The sequence below is a fragment of the Ceratina calcarata genome, unplaced genomic scaffold (genome assembly GCF_001652005.2).
Source record: "Ceratina calcarata isolate Rehan_Ccalc_2016 unplaced genomic scaffold, ASM165200v1 scaffold3407, whole genome shotgun sequence".
NCBI classification, from domain to species: Eukaryota; Metazoa; Arthropoda; class Insecta; order Hymenoptera; family Apidae; genus Ceratina; species Ceratina calcarata.
Genome location: NW_017156908.1, coordinates 1 through 1221, shown reverse-complemented (window position 1 = coordinate 1221; position 1221 = coordinate 1). Strand labels below are relative to the sequence as shown.

At 33.3% G+C, this 1221-nt stretch overlaps 1 protein-coding gene across 1 annotated transcript in view; it reads right to left on the bottom strand.

Annotated features, from left to right (window-relative positions):
• Positions 1 to 1124, bottom strand: part of LOC108625097 (CD63 antigen-like) — a 3696-nt gene extending 2572 nt beyond the window's left edge. Inside the window, exon 1 of the mRNA XM_018024844.2 lies at positions 883 to 1124. Coding sequence (XP_017880333.1) covers positions 883 to 960 — 78 coding nt within the window. The 5' untranslated portion in view covers positions 961 to 1124. The remainder of the gene's footprint in view (positions 1 to 882) is intronic.
• Positions 1125 to 1221: the final 97 nt, after the last annotated feature.

Genomic DNA, 1221 nt, shown 5'->3' with positions numbered 1-1221 from the left:
CTTCTTCATTAAATGAATTGCATACAAGCTAATTAATAAAATACAAGAATTTTGTTAAAAATTGCGTCTTCATGTTCTACCCAATCTGTGTGCATATCCGTCAGTATTCTATGCGTCATATTTGTCGTACGCGTATGACGTAGTTATCTGTTGATTGTACTTTGCAGTAGAACGAACAGTAAAATTAACTTTTTAATTATCTACATATCATTACAACACGTTCGCTACAAGATCTATCGGTAACTTAAGAACAAGAAAAATAAGACGCACAAACACATCTCTACGCAAAGGATATCGATATCGATACATTAAGTAAAGGAATGACGCATAAAAATGATTACTAAGAAATGAATCATTTCGCTATCTAGAACGTCTGCCAGCTGTTTTATAATATACGTAACAACTTTAAATATTAATCACCATTATATTTGTATTATTGCAAAAGCGTCTGAGATCCTGTATCGATATCTATATCGCTTTAGGTTATTTCTAGGTTAGTATGAAATTTGATATTAAAAATTCCACGAATACATTTTCAATATTTACTTTTGACGTTGTACCTGTACAACAACCTGTACAACAAGTGGAACTCTTATTACGGGAGTACGTTTGTAATTAAAGTGGCAGGATCGTATGGAGCTATTGAAGATATAATAACTTTTTGAACCGTACTGTACAATCAATATGGTTCGATGATCAAGAGGCATTTAAAATAAGAAGTGTTATCTGTTGCACAGTTGCACATTCGGATGCATTTATGCGTAATAGAAACAAAAACGTATTCTACTAATAAAACTTCTTTATGAGAGCTACATCACAGGCCTGCAAACTTGTTCTAAAAGATAACGATCGGTAACCAAAAAGAAATAAATAATTACTTACAACAAAGAATAGATTGAAGACAAACATTAAGTATTTGACACATCGCGAACCGAGAGACATATTCATGACGTTAACCATTTTTAATTATTTAATTAAACAGTATTCTGTAATCGTGAACAATAGAAATGCGTAACTACGTTGTACTTCTCCAGCTTTTACAACGTTAAAAAAGGGCGCACAAACCGGCCAGGAACATCGCAGCGACGATCCACTACTTTTAGATTTCAGACAATTATCGCGTGGCTGCGTGTACTTGTGAACGCATGCGCAGTCGAAAATTGTTAACCAAGGTTACGAAACTTCAAATGTTACCAACCGCAATTCTTTATAAATATATAT